The sequence below is a fragment of the Phalacrocorax aristotelis genome, chromosome 13 (genome assembly GCF_949628215.1).
Source record: "Phalacrocorax aristotelis chromosome 13, bGulAri2.1, whole genome shotgun sequence".
Taxonomy (NCBI): Eukaryota; Metazoa; Chordata; class Aves; order Suliformes; family Phalacrocoracidae; genus Phalacrocorax; species Phalacrocorax aristotelis.
In genome coordinates, this window is record NC_134288.1 from 12,655,964 (window position 1) to 12,671,346 (window position 15,383).

General features: G+C 52.4%; 1 protein-coding gene across 2 annotated transcripts in view; it reads left to right on the top strand.

Annotated features, from left to right (window-relative positions):
• LAMA5 (laminin subunit alpha 5) overlaps window positions 1-15,383 on the top strand; it is a 95,970-nt gene that overhangs the window by 59,863 nt on the left and 20,724 nt on the right. The window contains exons 16-35 of one of the 2 annotated variants that reach the window (XM_075108726.1): window positions 1,117-1,254; window positions 1,455-1,507; window positions 1,696-1,795; window positions 2,302-2,354; window positions 2,768-2,873; window positions 3,600-3,699; window positions 3,899-4,055; window positions 5,772-5,910; window positions 8,704-8,846; window positions 8,948-9,054; window positions 9,769-9,922; window positions 10,263-10,423; window positions 11,005-11,113; window positions 11,641-11,738; window positions 12,277-12,478; window positions 12,889-13,015; window positions 13,209-13,348; window positions 14,142-14,257; window positions 14,547-14,758; window positions 14,983-15,187. In XM_075108726.1, coding sequence (XP_074964827.1) covers window positions 1,117-1,254; window positions 1,455-1,507; window positions 1,696-1,795; window positions 2,302-2,354; window positions 2,768-2,873; window positions 3,600-3,699; window positions 3,899-4,055; window positions 5,772-5,910; window positions 8,704-8,846; window positions 8,948-9,054; window positions 9,769-9,922; window positions 10,263-10,423; window positions 11,005-11,113; window positions 11,641-11,738; window positions 12,277-12,478; window positions 12,889-13,015; window positions 13,209-13,348; window positions 14,142-14,257; window positions 14,547-14,758; window positions 14,983-15,187 — 2,620 coding nt within the window. Of the gene's footprint in view, window positions 1-1,116; window positions 1,255-1,454; window positions 1,508-1,695; window positions 1,796-2,301; window positions 2,355-2,767; window positions 2,874-3,599; window positions 3,700-3,898; window positions 4,056-5,771; window positions 5,911-6,190; window positions 6,321-8,703; window positions 8,847-8,947; window positions 9,055-9,768; window positions 9,923-10,262; window positions 10,424-11,004; window positions 11,114-11,640; window positions 11,739-12,276; window positions 12,479-12,888; window positions 13,016-13,208; window positions 13,349-14,141; window positions 14,258-14,546; window positions 14,759-14,982; window positions 15,188-15,383 lie in introns of both variants that reach the window. The other variant, XM_075108727.1, reaches the window with a different exon arrangement.

Here is a 15,383-nt window from a genome sequence, read left to right on the forward strand (position 1 = left end):
GCAATGCCTGTGGCAGGTGCCTGTGGCCCCAAATGCTCTGAACAGCCCTCCCCAGCTCTGGGCAGAGTGTCCTCATCTCCCTCCCCATCGGCAGTCCGACTGGAAGCCAGATGTACTCTTATGTCTCACAGCAAAAATTTACTGCTCATTAAAAAATAATCTGTGATACAATTTCCCTGAAGCAACAAAAGAGCATCATCACCCTCTTGCACCATACTGAATGTAGACGCCTGAGCCGTGGCCAGCTGGCAGAGTGCTGCTCGCAAATGTTGATGCCGGCAGTATGTCTTTGAAGAGGCTGGAGGCATAGATGAAATGGTCTCACAGGAGTTCAGTAGTCACTCCTTTTATTTATTTTTTTTTGTCTCATAAAGCAGTGTCCAAATTGCAGAGCTGTAGAGGAGCCACAGCAAGGAAAGAAGTAAAGAAGTGGAAAACCACATTTATTTTTTTTTTAAAATCGGTTGTTTTATGAACAATGTTTTGCTGTCAGCCAGGCTGGGGTGTCAGCCTAAAACGTCCCCTTTGGCAGGGATTTGAGGAGGGCTGGCTGGGCAAGGAGGGCATGGGCAGCTCCCTGGCAGCTTGCTGACCTTTCCTGCGATAGAGCAGCAGGATCTCTGTGTGCGTTCGCAGGAGGCAGGTCGTGCAGCAAGCCACAGAGCCATTGCCCTTGGCTGCTGGCAGTGTCGTGGGTGTTGTTGGCCTGCTGACTGCGCGATGTCCGCAGGGCAGACCCTGATGGCTGAACGCTGCCTTTAGGTGTTTGGGTGCAAATGGGCTTTTGTAGGGTCTGATCTGTCACTGGTTGCTGACTTTTGGGGATGAGATTACATGCTCTCCATTTCCTTAACCAGAACTTCTCCTCCCCCCAACCCCCAGTAAATGTATGTGAACAGGTATGGTAAACATTGCAGCTTCTATTGTTTTTCATGAAAGATGGGGTGTTTTTAACCAAAAGCAAAGAATGAGTGTGTATGTTATTTATAACCCATGTCTCTGGCTATCTGATGGTGGTGAAGGTCAGGAAGACAAAAGAGATTGGTGGTGGGAAGCCTTGAATGCAGGAGCCCCTGTGCCCTGCAGCTCCAGCAGTTGCTCTCCCCTCTTTTGCAGCCTGCCAGTGCTCCCGGGAGGGCTCTCTGCACAGCACCTGCGACCAGGAGACAGGGCAGTGCAGCTGCCGACCCAAAGTGACAGGACTGCGCTGCGATAGCTGCGTGCCGGGTGCCTATGGATTTCCGCACTGCGAAGGTAGCCACCTTCTCCTCCCTGATGGGGGGCACTCTGGTGTCTTGGGACATAGTGGTGCCATGCTGGTCATGGAATAGTCTGGGTTGGAATGGGCTTGTGATCCCCCAAGAGCTTTTCAAGGGAAGAAATAACCCCCTTTAGGAACAGCTGGGGTGTGAGCTATCTCTTTATAAATCCCTCCTTGTGCCTCTCTTTTCTAGTGGGCTCCTGTAACCCAGCAGGGTTGGTGACTGCAGATCCCTCACTGGCCCCGGTGAGTATCAAATGAACCTGCCAGCCTCTGCAGGTCATTCTTCTGTGATCTCCTTTTAGTCGCTTTGGCCCACGTCCTTCCTTAAGCGCAGCCTGAAAGCCATTGCCCACACCAGAGTAGCAGACGGCACGTTCAGCCACAGTGCTGCGAATTCTCACCTGCTCTTTCCTCCCCCTCCCTTTCTCCAGGGCTCCTGTGCATGTCGGGCGTACGTTGAAGGCCCAGCTTGTGACAGATGCAAGCCCTTATACTGGAACCTGACTCCAGAGAACCCCTACGGCTGCACGAGTAAGGAAGTGGCATTTGCACAACCCCAAAAACTTCCCTCCATGCTGTAATGGTGCAAGACCCAAACGCAAGCCAGTGGGGACCATCACCGCTGGATGGACATGATAGCCTTCCTTCCTTCTTCACCCTGAAGTGACATGTTAAAGCTGGCGTGGTCTGGGTAACCTCCACTTGAAGAAGGAAAAGACTAGAGCCTAAAGGGTTCTGCTTGGGATGAAACACAGGGCTTGTGCAATGAGTTGTATCATTCTCAGCCCTCCATGCAGAGTTTGCGTACTTTTCATGGCCAAATGTGCAGAGAAGGCAAACATCTTCGGTAGTTTTGTCCTCAAGAGCAACTGTCCAAAATGAAAAGAGAGCCCTTGTGCAGCACTACCCTCTACTTGACCAGTTCCCAGCTCCTCTTATCCCAGCCGGTATCCTCTGGTGTGGTGGGTGCTGTCCCCCATCAGGCTGCTTCTCAGGGGCTGATTAATCTTCTGTCTTGTTCATCTGTCTCTCTCCAGGCTGCAAGTGTGATACCAAGGGCACCATCAGTGGAATTGCAGAGTGCCAGCAGGTGGGTTTGCTCCTCTCTGCCTCCAGGCACCTCTGAGCGTGTGCTGTGCTGGGAGTGTTTCAGCTGCATCTCTCCCAGCAGCTGCTGGAGAGGCCTGTCCTGACGCTGAACTCTCAAAGGTTGCACCACAATCTGGGCTTGCATGAGAACATAGGATTAAGACCTGTCATAAATTAGGCACCTAAATATTTCTGGGTCAGGCCCAGGATGCCTGGATTTTTGTTTGCCTGCACTGTTGGGTAATTTAATCTATCTGGCCCTTATCTGGCCCACCCACGCACAGGAAGCAGTGTAGAGCATGAAACTCAAGATGCTTCTCCAGTGTCTCACACTAGGACCCAAATAACTGAGAAATGGCTTCACCATGGTGAGCGACCGGTGGGAATGAGCTTCCATGCCTGCTTCTCTCCTAGGGCAATGGGCAGTGTTTCTGCAAACCAAACATCTGCGGCCAGTTCTGCTCAGCGTGCAAAGACGGCTACTTCAATATGGAGAACGCAAATTACTTTGGCTGCCAAGGTGAGCTCCCTTCATGATGTGTTGGGTGAAGGAGGGGGCCCACGAGAGCTGACCCTGGAGCAAGTGGCTCTGCACATACCAACTGACTGTTGGCCTTGGAAAGAAGGGGCAGGAGAAGTCCCACCTCTTGCTTTTGACCACACCATGGCCCAGAGCAGGGCCTGGGTCTTGCTGCAGATCTGGAGACCTGAGTTCATGCTTTTGCCGCTGTTGGGCACGGGTCCATCAGACTGGGGAATGAAAGACGAGGAAAGGTGCCCCCTTGGGTGCCAGAAACCATTATGTTTTAACCACTGGCCATGCCCTTGCAGGCTTTATCCCTTCCTCCTGTTGGGAGCAAGTGGGCATGGACATGTGGGGTTGGCTGCTCTCCATCATGCCTATGGGAAGCAGGGAAAGATGAGATCCGGCCGCACTCAGCCAGCCCACGTGGTCCTGGCAGGGCTGGGAAGAGGGAACAAGGCTGCTGCTGGCGGCAGGGCTGCGGCGCCCAGCCATGAGGGTTTGCAGACCTTGTTCCTCCCGCAGCCGTCAGTCGTCTGGAAATAGCTCATCGCTGAGGTGGAAGAGGAGCTGATCCAAATGGGGTCGGGGCCAATATGAAAAAGGATACAATGGAATAAAAATAGCGGCCCCAGCCTCCTCGCCCACTGGGGTGTGCCTTTGATTAGTGACCAGGAGCTCGTTAGTGTGGCAGGAATGTAAACAGGCGCTTCCTGCCCGCAGGCTGCCAGTGCGATGTCGGCGGGTCCCTGGGGCCATCCTGCGACGAACGGAGCGGAGCCTGTCGCTGCCGGCAGAGCACACGCGGCCCCACCTGCACCCAGTAAGCTGCCAGTGGGAGATGCACCTTGGGGTGCTGCGCCTTCTGTTGACTCCCTCGGGAATGGTGTCCTCGGCCACCACGAGGATGGGGACCTCATCGTCTGGGCTGCTGCCACATCAGCCGCGTGCCTGGCGGAGGTGTCCTCTTGCCTCTCCCTCCAGTTAGCCCGGCAGGTAACGGTGCTCCCTCTCTTCCCCAGACCCGCACGGGACCATTATTTCCCTGACCTTCACCACTTGAAATTCGAGCTGGAGGAAGGCACCACACCGGCCGGCCGGGCCGTGCGGTTCGGCTACAACCCCCTGGAGTTTGAGGGCTTCAGCTGGCGAGGATACGCACAGATGTCCTCCATCCAGGTACGCCTGGTGTCACCATCCCAGCCCGGCTCCCCTAGGGGAGGATGCAGCCAGTGGAGGACTGACGTGCTTTTGGCACACATCTTTCACCCCAAGTGCTTCTCAAACCCCCAAAGTCACATGATGGCCAACATAAACAGCACAGTGTATATATAGTCTGTTTGTGCAGATATTTCCTGTAGTGCTGGGGATGGCATAGACTGATGAGGGGTAAGATCCTAAATTGGGAATCCCCTGACATCCTAATCTGGTTAGACAAAGGTGGTAGCTTGGTGATTACTTACAGGGATGTCTGTAAACACTGTCTCTGGGTTTCCTTGCGGCTATTTCATCTGACTCTGCTCTTTCCTGCAGCTGTCTGCATAACCTTCCCTCCCCCTTCCAAAAATAAATTAGCTCCTCCTTAGCTGCCGTGTTCAGCTTGGACCTCTTGTTACCGTTCTGCCTGTGTTCTTGCTGTTAGATGGTTTGCTGTAACGATGGTTTACACTAACCTGGAGTTGCCTAAGCCCTAGAAGTTAAGCTATTTCATCTGTTGACCGTTTTTTTTCCTCGGTGGATTCTTCTTCTGCATGGCCCCTGCAGAAGTGTTGCCTGTGTGCGGGTGTTTGGGGATGGGGTGCAGGGCAGCAATTCTCTGACAGTCTTGTCCCATGTAAGATATTCCTTATCCTGGTGCGAGTACTTTCAGTTTTCTTCATTTTGTCATGCTTAGATAAAATAACAGAAGGAGCCAATGTGTTAGCCATTTCCCATTGAATTTGTAGGTAAGGAGCTGAGCAACTAACTCCTGTAGCGTCCCTTGAGAAAACCCCAGCTGTAAAGCTTAAGGATGGAGCTCATGTTCAAGGCTTTTGTTTTGCATCCAGTGTTGGCATTTGAAATAGAAATAGGCCTTGACAGAAAGGCTAGCACATGGCTTTCTGCTGGCAGGTCTCACCTGTAGTTTCATCTCTGCAAGATCCTTCCACTTTGCTCTCCAGTGGGAAGATTTGTGTAACGGGAGCTTTGAGGAACACAGAGCCCTCATTAGGAGTCTCCCTGGACAGACCCCAACTTTTGTAGTGTAGGCAGGAGGGTATTTAAGCAGGTGCTTAGGTTTCTTTGAAATGGATAGGACTTAAGCATCTGCTTAACTGGAGTCTTCCTGAACATCTGGCAGGCAGGGGGCCGGTGCACCCATCAGTGGCACATGCCATTAACACCACTAGTCCTTAGTGCTGCAGGTTCCTGGGGATGAGGCGCCAGCTCCATTTACAGCCTTCTCTGTAGGCATCTGGGCAGAGCCCTGTAAGCAGAAGGGCAGATGCTTCAGCGTTTGGTACCTGCTGGCTGGTTACGGCACGCTAAGCCCAAAAGCAACATGCCGATAACAAAAGCAAGAACTTCTTAAAACCTTTCCTGTGGTGTGGCGTATGCCCCAGGATAGCCGAACCAGCCTGCTGTGCCACAGCATCTTCCAGATGTGGGCAGAGCCTTTCCACCCCCTTCCCGCAGGCAGGTTGCTCCCTCGGCGGCCGGCCCCAAAAGGGACGGCGTTGCGAGGCGCCCGTGCCGTGACCGTGCAGCAGAGCCGGTGTGCTTGTCTCCTCCTTCCGCTGTGGCATGTTGCTTTGGGAGCAGTGAGCCGAGCGGCTGCGCTTGGCCTGGTAGCTGTCAGCGGTGGAGGTAATTGAAGGTGTGCTCTGCTTCTCTCCCCTTTCTCTCTCCCACCAGCCCAAGGTAGTGGTGACTCTCAATGTGACCTCCCCCGACCTCTTCCGCCTCGTCTTCCGCTACGTCAGCCGGGGGCCCGCCAGTGTGGAAGGGAGGGTCTCGGTCGTTGAGGAAGGGAAGTTTAATGTTTGTGGCAACTGTAAGTGCATTTTTCACTTCTAGACTAACTCAGAGCATCCCACGCTGCGATCCTGCTCCTCTGCCCCTTCTCCTGCCCCAGGTGTGCCCGTCCCAGGTGTGCCCATCCCAAGTGTGCCCATCTCAGGTGGCTGGAAAGAGCTGTGCCATGGGATGGCAAGGGAGGGGAAAGAGAGGCAGGCAGGCAGGCAGGCAGGTAGGGCTCTCCCGCAGAGCAGGTGGGAGGTCAGGAGCTGGCCCCCCAGTGATATGTGCCCCGTGTGCTTTTTTGCTTTTTGCAGAATAAAATCAGAGTCACTGTAGACGTGAAGGAAGCAGAGCTCTATCTGTTCCATGTCATCCTGAGGTATATTAATTCAGGAGGGGCCACAGTGTATGGCAAAATTACAGCTTATCAGCCACGAAGGAGAGGTAAGGATCCCAGACTGCTCTGCTCCCCTGCACCATCGCCACCTCCTCCCCATCCCAGGCAACCTTCTGCATCATCCTTTCCAGAAGACACTTCCATATGGCTTTATCCATTAGTCCTGCCCTTCCAGTTGAAAGGCTGATGTGAGTTTGCAGCCCCCTTTATTTAACAAAGCAGCAGCAAGCTGGCCCCCAGTCCTGGAGCTGCGTGCTGAGGATTGTTACCAGCTACGCTGGTGTGAGATAAGGCTGTTGTACGATTCTATACAACCTTTCCGGCATGGGACAAGATCACCCTGGTGCCCCAGGCAGAACTGAGCTGAGCTTCTACAAAGCCAGAATGGGCCAAATGCTGGGAACTGGATCAAAACTTTGGCAGCTGGATATGGTGTTATTTCGCAGGTTCCTTCATCTGGCAGTCCTGCCCTTGCCTTGCACTCCTCCCAAACCAGGCTGCTGGCTTTGCCCATGGTGTGGGGTTTGGAAGCGGTGTGGGATTGCACGTGTTATACAAGCATTGCGCTCTGGTGCAATGTCTTCTCATCAAGCCATGAGCTGCTGGAGAAGAAGAAAAGCCACCAAAAGGTGGATGAACAAGCCTAGAGACCTGGACAACAAATATTCTTGGAATCAATATGAGCAAGACTGCATGGGGACAGACCTGAGGCCATGCAAGTGCTCTAGAGGGTGGTTGGCTGATTGATTTTGCCCCTTCTGACGCTACGGCCACATCGTCCTGCTGAAGTTCTTCCTCCAGACCATATGTGCACAGCAGAAGGCTGTCGACACCAGCTACCTAATTTATCAGTGTGTGAAGTTCTCTCTTCTGTCTTGAATTGACATAGAAGGTGTTTTGCCTTTGATGTGATATGCAAGGTTTGAAATGCCAAGATATTATTTTTCCAGGTTTTTTTAAAGGGGAAAAATAGCTGGTTATTTTTATGGCCAGTCATATTAAGCAGCAGAAAGACAACAGCAGCATGAGCCGTGCTCATGCTTTAGGATCCACCAAAGGTCAGGAAGTATTTAATCTGTCCTGTCCAGCAGCAGAGCTCATTTGCCTTATGTGGTGCTTCCCTCCTTGCTCAGAAGCAACACTTGATTTTCCTAGTGCTGAAAGCAAGCTTCCAGACTGACTCACCAGCAATGGGATCTGGGAGGGCAGCTTCCTTGATAGACCAGATCAGCTCCAGCAGTGCTGAGCCACCTTCTGCCCAGGTGGAATGGGCTTCACATGGTAAAGGACAAGCAGCCTGGAAAGAAGATAGGTTGGAAGATGTGGTTTGCAAGAAGGGAAGCCTTTTCCGAGTATATGATGTGCAGACCTGTTTCTCCCACCCCACCTCCAGAAACCATCTCAGTTTGAGTTGTGTATCATCTCAAAGGGACACAAAACTTCAGCTTGTCAAGAAATGTACCCCATTGCCTGTTCAGGGACACCTCTTTATTCCTTTCATCCTCACCTCTGCTTCCCGTGTGAGGAAGCGAGGGCTCAGCCTCAGCTGATGCCAGGCGTGTCGCAGAGCTAACACACATGGGATGGTGCACAAGCCCTTGCTTTAGCTTCTGGCCCTCTGCATTATGCCTTGATGTCCATGTACCACACCAGGATAGTCAGCGTGCTGCATTCCCCACTTCATCTCATCTGCTCGCCATGCAGCCATACTTGGTGAATCCCTCTCACCCATGCTCTTCAAAACGCTCCTGAGACTGCTACACAGGCAGACAGTCTGCTTCTAGGTGCTGTATCATTATTGCACCCAAAGTTATTGAATTGGAAGGTTATGGGGCTGTGTCAGCTGAGCCAAGGAGCTGTTCAACAGCAGCAGGATCAGGCCTTAAACCTGTTCTGTCCTGTCTGTTAAAATTAATGTCTAAATCTCAGGTCTGTGGCTGGCAAGAAAGACAGGAGCACAACTTGGGGTTTTGAGAGTTTGCCAGAAGACAGGTGTCTCACCTGTGGAGCTGGGGTCAGCATATCCCTCAGGAAGAAAGCATCTGGGCGATTCTTTTTGTCTGTCTTGGAATAAATTCTTCACAAATGAGTTCCTTCCTTCTCTAGCTGGCAAAACACTCCTTGGCATGTCACACACTGTGCTTTGCAGTCTGGGGATGCAGAGCACGCTGTGAGAGCTGTGGATTAACATTAAGGATTGCAGTGATTTTGTTTTTTTTCTCCCATAAGCTATTGAGCAGATTCAGAGTGAATGTCTCTGTTACGGGACAGTGTGGGATTGTGGTGCATCTGCTAAGGCAGTGCTGAAAGCGCAGGATCCCAGGACTCCCCGCTGCACTACAGAGCTGCTTCCCTGAGTGTAGCTTCCTATTTGCAGCCTCAGGTTCTCCATCCCATTCCCTTCACAGCCTCTCATCCCTCCCACTCCAGGTACAGAGCAGACCAAGCAGATTGTCTTTGCTCCCAGCACAGAGCCAGCCTTTGTCACCGTCCCCCAGAACAGCTTTGGGGAGCCCTTCGTACTCAACCCCAACACCTGGTCTCTGGTTGTTGAAGCAGAGGGTGTGCTGCTGGTAAGGACCAGCCCCCATGGTCCATCCACCACAGGGGGCCTCAGCAGCTCCCTGGGGGCAAGTGTCCTGAACATAACCAACTCTCCCATCTCTCCTTCTAGGACTATCTGGTTTTGCTACCCAGCTCATACTATGAAGCTCCAATACTGCAGCTAAAGGTCACGGAGCCATGTACCTACCAACCAGCCCCAGAACAAGCCACCCAGAAGTAAGGACCTCCATGTCTTTGTTCTGTGTGGGACCTACTCAGGTCCTCTTGGCCTGGGGTTAAGAAATGTATACAGTCCACATTGTGAGGGTCTGGATGCAATAAAACTGTAAAGCACTTCTGATAAAGTCAGCTGAACCTGTGCTGTCCTAGAAAGCCAATGCATAAATCTCCTCATCCATAGCACAGTCAGTCTGTGTGTTTTTATGGACCCTAGAGGGCCAACTCATCCAGTAAGGCCATAGCCCTCCCTGCTGGGTTCCCAGCGCTGGGTTGTATGCTAGTCAACAGCCCTGGAAAATGGCTACAATGAGTTAGGTCTTGCTGGACTGTTTAAAATGAATGGGCAGAGTCTGGTTATGCTTAGAGCATCTCAGTGCATCTGCTTGCTCTGCCCAGGACCGATCTGTTCGTCTTGGCAGGACGGCTGGTTGGGCTCTGGACACCAGTTGTCCCCTCCGCTATAGGAGCGATCCCCAGGATAAAGCACATTGCAAGGGGAGAAGCTTTTTGTTGTTACTGCCATCATGGGTCCTATAATACAGAATCTCTTGCTCCGCATTAACCAGAGGTGATCCTTTGGTCAGCAGAGCCTTCATGTTGGATGAAAGCCTTTTGCAAATCTTGCTGGGATCAGGCTGTGTCGGTGTTCTTGATTCTAACAGTCGTGATGTAACAACCATGCTTCACAATTTTTTTTCTTAATGTTTTTAGCTGCCTCTTGTATAAGTACCTGTCTGTGGACGGCTTCCCTGCTGCATCAGGGGTGGACGCAGTGTGCAGGCTGGACAACCGGTTACCCAGAGTGTGTCCCACAGAGCAGCTCAGCCCCTCCCATCCCCGGATGGCGATGTGCAGCGGCAGTGATGTGAGTGGCACTTCTCTTTCATCCCTCACATGGGCACTGCGGCTCTTTTCCCTCTGCTCCCACCGTCTGGTGCTTTACATACACCTGGGCAAGGTTAGCAGAAGGGCTTTGCATCAATGTACAGCCCATTGTTGCCCTGTCAGTCTTGCGGCTCTGTGCTTGCATGCCCTGTTGTTCAAGGCACCCAAAAGCAGTCTCGCTTGCAAGGGCACGTATGGTAAGACTTGGGCCATTGTCCCCTCGGCTGCAGAGGAGGCTGGTTTGTAGCATGGGCACCGTGAACACGCCCGCTCTGGGGAGTGGGACAGGAGACCCTCACTCAGCTGTCTCTGTCCTCCAGGTGGACGTCCAGCTCTCCCTGCCTATTGCCCAGCCTGGGAAGTACGTGCTGGTGGTGGAGTATGCCAACAGCAATGCTTTGCAGATGGTGGGCATTGCTGTGAGCTCACCGCACCTAGCCATGCAGCAGGCCACATTCATCTTCTACCCATGTGTCTACAGGTATGGTCAGCTCTGAGACAGAGAAAGGGTTTGGTCCTCCTCTGGCAGGGCAAGGACAGGCCCTCTCAGCTGAGCTTTTTCTGCTTTATCACATCAACAAAGCAATGCCTCAGCGTTGTATATCTAAGCTATGTATATCCAAACTCACTCTAACTGGACTTGGATTCTAGTGACTGTCCATCACTGGGAAATACGTGGCATCCCTGTCACACTACCTGTGCCAACGTAGTCCTTTAATGCCTCTTCCAGGGGGTACTCTCTTGCTCCCGTTTACAGCTGGGTACATTGGTAGGGGTCCTGATTTAGGGAATGGCCTGTGGGCAGGCTTATTGAAGCTGTTGGTGCAGGTCAAACCCTGTGCCTTACTGTAAAAGTGTCTGACTTCAGACTGCAACCTTTGAGATAGGAAATAAATGTCTGGGGTGTCCTTGGGAAATTTTACTCTTATAACTTGCCAGAAAAAGCATCAAAAGATTTACAGGGACTTTGTATAAATATCTTCAGGACCTATAGCTGGCAAGACAAGAAATGGGTCATGACCTGGCTCAAAGCTGGCTTCAAAATCTGTGTTTCTCTTACAGTTTCCTTTGTCGAGGGATTGCTGTAGATTCCCAGAGCCGCGTGGCACAGTTTGAACTTACCTCAGAGGCTACCATTCGGTTCACCTCTGATCTGGCTGACTTCTTCTTGGTAAGGCTCCCTGCGAGGGCAACTCTGTTTGCAGGTTGCGGGGAGGAGAGGCAGGAGCAGTACCTAGCATGTAGTAGGGTTTCGTAGTCCTGTTTGGACTGAATACTAGGTCTTAGTCTATGTCATGAGCAGCCCAAGGTGGAGAACGTGGTCAGTGGTGTGTTTTGAAGTAGATCTTGGGGCTGGGATTTTGGAGAAGATGGGGAGAAGTTTTTGCTCTTTGCAGAGGGAGCTCTGCAGCAGTGTGGCAGTGCTTATTTCTATTTTACCTTGAAGGCATTCAAAGTTGCTTAGCCAATGATAGAACAATCCTGTAACTATGTGGAGCTTCTAAATGCCTTAGGGTTGTGCCAAGGAAGAAGGGACAGTAAGCAGAGGTGTGACTTGCCACGCATTAGCTGACATGTCTGATGAGGAGGTCCTTAGTGTGGTCAGTCTTGATTGCTGGTGGGCACAAAAACTGCTGTAGGGTCCCCATGGCAGTGGCTGTCATGTAACCAGGCATCTCTCTCTTTCATGTGCGGCAGCACAAAGTGTACCTCATACCTGCTGCACAGTTCACCATGGAGTTCATTGAGCCGAAGGTACATTGCATCAGTGTCCACGGCACGTTCTCATCCAACAGGTAAGAGTCTCAGGTCCCCCAGGGTTTTAACATGAATGTGGCTGTTCCCAGAAGCAATTGCTTCCCCCACTTCCCTGAGGTTTGGGGCCTTTTCAGTTCTAGACCCAGGAAGAAACCTGTGGCTGAGGTGAAGCACCTTGCCCATGTCCACCGAACAGGCAGCAATGGAGTAAGGACTGGAAGTCAGGCTGCTGTCCTTTACCTGAACACCACGCTGCCTCCTGTGGCAGGCACTTAAGTGTCATCCTGAATAGCCTTTCCTGTGCTTACTCACACACAGCGAGAGACACTCTCTGTATCCAATTCCTGACACTGCTTTGAATCAATACTTTCACAGGAATTAGCCTGTGCAAAGTCCCAGTTCTCCTGCTGAGCCTGTGTCCCGGAGCCCGAGAGGTCCTTGTAGAAAGCTCTCCCTCAGCAGGCATGCCTCATAATCAGCCAGGTGTTATAGGGTGTGCTTCTGCTGCCATGACCCCGTAGCCTCTTTCTTTCTTTGTTGGAGATCGTTACATCCTGTTTTCTCCTTGCCTTGCAGCAGCTCCTGTGTTCCCTCGAGGTTCCTGAAGCTTTCTCATTCAATCATTTTGGAGGGCGGCCAGGCTCTGCCCATCACTCCTGATGTCCCCCTGGCTCAGGCGGTCCACGTGGTTCCTGCTGGGGTCCCGGTGGAGCCTGCACCTCGGCCTCCCACAGCAGTGGACCCCACTGCAGAGCTCATCCTCCTGCAACCACCGCAGGTAGTGGCAGGGGTACGGGTTGCACTGGTTTGCTGGTGCTGTGACACCAGGCACCTGGGGCGCAGAGAAGTCTTCCCGCTCTATTCAGTAGCTTTAGCAATTAGAAATTTAGCATTTTCAGAATTTGATCAGGACTTTAAACTTACCCCTGAACCTGTAATTCCTGTGGACATTCCTGTCTTAGTTCCATCCAACCCTGCTTGGTTCTCTGGGCTCACAGGAGAAGCTTTGCAGGTAGCACCATTAGAGGGGGGAGTGTGGAGACGGGGGGGATTGATTCACCGAAAGTCTCAAGGCCTGACAGCTGTGCAATAAGAGCAGAAAATTGTGCAATAATGAAAAGTATCTCAGCTCTGAGTGCAGCTGTAAGATGTGGGCTTTTGTCTCTTTGTTCTCCTGTTTTGGGCCAGGCTGCCGTTGTGTTTAACAGCCGGATCCAGACGCTGGGACGCTATGCTTTCATCCTACACTACTACCAGCCCAACCATCCCACCTTCCCCGTGGAAGTGTTAATCAACGGTGGCCGTATCTGGCAAGGTGAGAAGAGTGGGGACCTGGGGGAAGCTGCTGGTAGGCAGAAGCCCTGGAAAGTTTTTCATGCCAGAGGCTAACTGCGGGTTCTCCAAGGAGTGCAAAGATGAAGTGAGACTGACTCATCTCTTCCAAACTGGGAGGGTGTGATGGGAACTGCAAGGGAAATGCGGAACCAATATATTTGTTGTCTTTTCAGGTCAGACCAATGCTACTTTCTGCCCACATGGCTATGGGTGCCGAAGCCTGGTAGTTTCTGAGGACCAGATTATCCTGGATGTTACCGACAATGATCTGACTGTCATTGTTCGAGTGCCAGAGGGCAAGCAGCTGTGGCTGGTGAGCCTGTCTCCGGGAAGCTCCCAGGGCATGCTGGACCAGGCTCCGGCAGGGCTGGAGTTTGTCCTTGGGGATTTTTGTCACTGTGTGACTACAGGAATGTTTCCCACCATCATTCAGTTTCTGAACTATGCTAGAAAGTTGCATTCTCCAACCTTAGTGGTGTAGAAATGAGGACAGAATTCTCAGACGCAGAATCTGTATATGACAGTTACTCTTCACTATGTGGTTTTGATACCAAAGCAAGGCAGATTTGGAAGCTGTTGCTTTGCATAGGTAGCTTGTGATAATCCAGAATAAGCCTTATTCCTGCCCCAGCAATATTTTGCACCTGCATAGCATTGTTTGTCCAGGCAGATCTCATCATGGGAGCAGGTAGCCCTTGTTATTCTCAAGCAACAGGACTAGAAGTTTGATCAAAATTTTGATAAATCGCTGTAAGACAGAATTGGAACCCAAATGGCTTCATGTCCAGGAGTTTGAGATGACAGTGACTGCCTGCCTTTGTGCTGAAGCACAACCCGTGCTGCCTGTTTGGGGCATCCTGCATTTTTTTACTCCAGTGAATTTGGACCACTTCTCACATGGAGCATTAGAGTAGATGGTCCCTGATGGACAGACCCCAGTAGAGAGGCATTCCTGGTCTTTCAAGTACTTGGACACGTTGTGTGTTATGTTCTATCCCAGCAAGGGATGAGCTGATGAGAAGTTGACGCGTCTGGACTTTTGAGTGACTGCATCTGTCTGGCTCGGCTAAGGAACCTGGCTCACCCATCTTGTCCTTGCTTCACAGGATTACATCCTTGTGGTGCCTGAAGACAGCTACAGCTCTCAGTACCTGCAGGAGGAGCCCCTGGACAAGTCCTATGATTTCATCAGCAGCTGTGGCATCAACAGCTTCTACATCAAGTGAGACCCTTGGTTTTGGGTGGCTGCTCTGCTGTCTGCAGGCTGCATACTCCTCAGGGAGCAAAAACCCCTTCCCTTCGTGGGCCCTGTGTGTGGCAGGGGAGGGATCTGTTAAAGCTTTTTTGTCTAATGACCACACCCGAGAGTATTTGGGGGATCTCGGTGTCACAGGGTTGATCCTTCCACTAAGTCAGTACATGTTGCTGCAGGAGATCCTGCTGGGTTTTGGGGTGGTGGGAAGGCTGTGGGTGTGTGCAGCACAGAGATTCATCCTGCATTCCCCTTGCAGCCCCAGCACATCGTCGAGGTTCTGCCGTGACTCTGCCATCTCGCTCTCCCTCTTCTACAACAACGGGGCACAGCCCTGCCGGTGCCACGAGGCAGGGGCACGGGGCAGCCAGTGCGAGCCCTTCGGCGGGCAGTGTCCCTGCAAGTCCAACGTCATCGGGCGAGAGTGCTCCCGCTGTGCCACCGGCTACTGGGGCTTCCCCAGCTGCAGGCGTGAGTTGTCCTGTCTCTTTCCCAGCACTTTATGTTTTGCCTCTTACAGGCCTGAGGTTGATTTGGGAAATAGCTGCATTTTCCAGACCTGTAATGGCTCCACTTAAATGGAAACAGCCCAGCTGCCCACAGAGCAGTTGAGCTCTGCATCCATTGCCTCATGCCCTGCTTGGGCTGCATGGGTCTTGCTCCCCCAAACACAGCCCCTTTTCTGCCTCTTCCAGCCTGCGACTGTGGGACACGTCTCTGCGACGAAGTGACAGGTCAGTGCATCTGCCCTCCGCACACCCTGAAGCCAGAGTGCGTTGTCTGCGAGCCCCAGACCTTCGGCTGCCACCCCCTCATCGGCTGCGAGGACTGCAATTGCTCTCGGCCCGGCGTGCAGGAGCTGACAGAGCCGGGCTGCGATGTGGACAGTGGGCAGTGCAGGTGAGGGAGCCCTGTCCCAGTGCAGGGCATGTGTGGCAGCATCCCTGGTCCCTGCTGGAGTGGTGGGACTCAACAGGAGGTTGCAGGGAGGAAACATGCAGGGTGGGGAAATCCTCGTCAGCACTGTGTCTCTGCCAGTGTGGGTGAAGCTCTGAAAGCCCAGCTGCTCCCTGCACAGCAGCACAAGGCAGAGGTT